Below are 1351 nucleotides of genomic sequence, written 5' to 3' on the forward strand. Positions count from 1 at the left end.
ACATTCGAGTGTAAGAGATGAATAAATGTAGGGCGGGACTTGGTTCTGTGCTTAGGTTGTTGATTGGATGCTGAGATGTGGGCGTGGCTCTTAAATGCATATGGAAATGAGCTGCAGGGGCGGAGCTTAAGAGCACAAATTGATTGGAAAAATCCTACATAGGTCACCACAGAGTGGAAGATCCAGTTATGATGTTTTGATTAAACATTACAATGTCAAAAAAAATTTTTTTAAATAACATATGCATGGACGAATTGCTCATAAGATGAGCTTTTACATGCATTTTAAAAATGCATGTTATTTGCATTTTATTTGCATGTTATTTCACACTGACTGTAATGGTAGAAAATAGTTAATTAGACACATCGAACTGAATTTGCACCTCAAGGCAGCAGCTGTCAGTGTCTGATAATAATAAAATCATATGCAATATTGGCTGAGAATCTGTACCTGATTATTATGTAAGTCCAGAACGTCAAGTTTAGTGAGGCCGTCCACATCACAGATCCTCTGGATTCTAGGACAAACATTCATTGATCACTGATTAATGCATTGAATGCAGCAGTGTGAACAGAAAACACATTCAGAGTGACTGAAGGGAGTCGTGTGAACAGGAGAAAAGTCATTAAAGTCACTGGGTTTGCGTGCGACTCCCTCGAGACGCAGCACAGAAGCGGTTCTGAGAGGAGAGATCCGTTACGGACTCACAGAGAAACACTGACAGAGAGTAACGAGATCCTGCAGCATTCAGCATGAGAAAGCTTCACACAGAGAGAGAGACCAGGAGAACGTGACGGCTCAGATTTCACCCCAACATGAGAAATGATATAATGCAGAACTGAAGCCTGTGTGGAAACGACCAGATCATATTCCCAAAAGAAAAACATCAAACTCAATTTGAGGAGCATTAAATCGGTTTTGCATTGTGTCATTTTTTTCACAACAATTATGCATTTAATTATGAAGCATTAATATTATGCACCTTATAATGCGTTGTATGACCTCATGAATAATTGTAACCACGTTTATAATACTTACCTATTTATTGTTACACCTTTAGAAAATTGTTGTGAAAATAATGTCACAATGTAAAAAAGATTTAATGCTCCTCAAAATGGGATTGATGTTTTTGTTTGGGAATGTGATCTAGACGTTTCCAAACATCAGAATGCAACTTATTCAATAAAACATACGAGCTTTAGTTCAGATATCAAACGCTGACAGTTTAATTGGAGTCATGTTGGTTTTAAGAGCAGGGCGTGAGCATTCCTGTGAGATTACACATCTACAACAGGATGAGAGAGTGTGTGTTTGTGACCCGGCAGCCCACACACACACACACACACACACA

The 1351-nt window shown here is 38.7% G+C and overlaps 1 protein-coding gene across 1 annotated transcript in view; it reads right to left on the reverse strand.

Annotated features, from left to right (window-relative positions):
- LOC107568150 (leucine-rich repeat-containing protein 49) overlaps nt 1–1351 on the reverse strand; it is a 23814-nt gene that overhangs the window by 19990 nt on the left and 2473 nt on the right. Inside the window, exon 3 of the mRNA XM_016254013.1 lies at nt 451–517. Within this exon, the coding sequence (XP_016109499.1) occupies nt 451–517 (67 nt within the window). The remainder of the gene's footprint in view (nt 1–450; nt 518–1351) is intronic.

Source organism: Sinocyclocheilus grahami, unplaced genomic scaffold, assembly GCF_001515645.1.
Source record: "Sinocyclocheilus grahami isolate Dianchi unplaced genomic scaffold, SAMN03320097.WGS_v1.1 scaffold1222.1, whole genome shotgun sequence".
NCBI classification, from domain to species: Eukaryota; Metazoa; Chordata; class Actinopteri; order Cypriniformes; family Cyprinidae; genus Sinocyclocheilus; species Sinocyclocheilus grahami.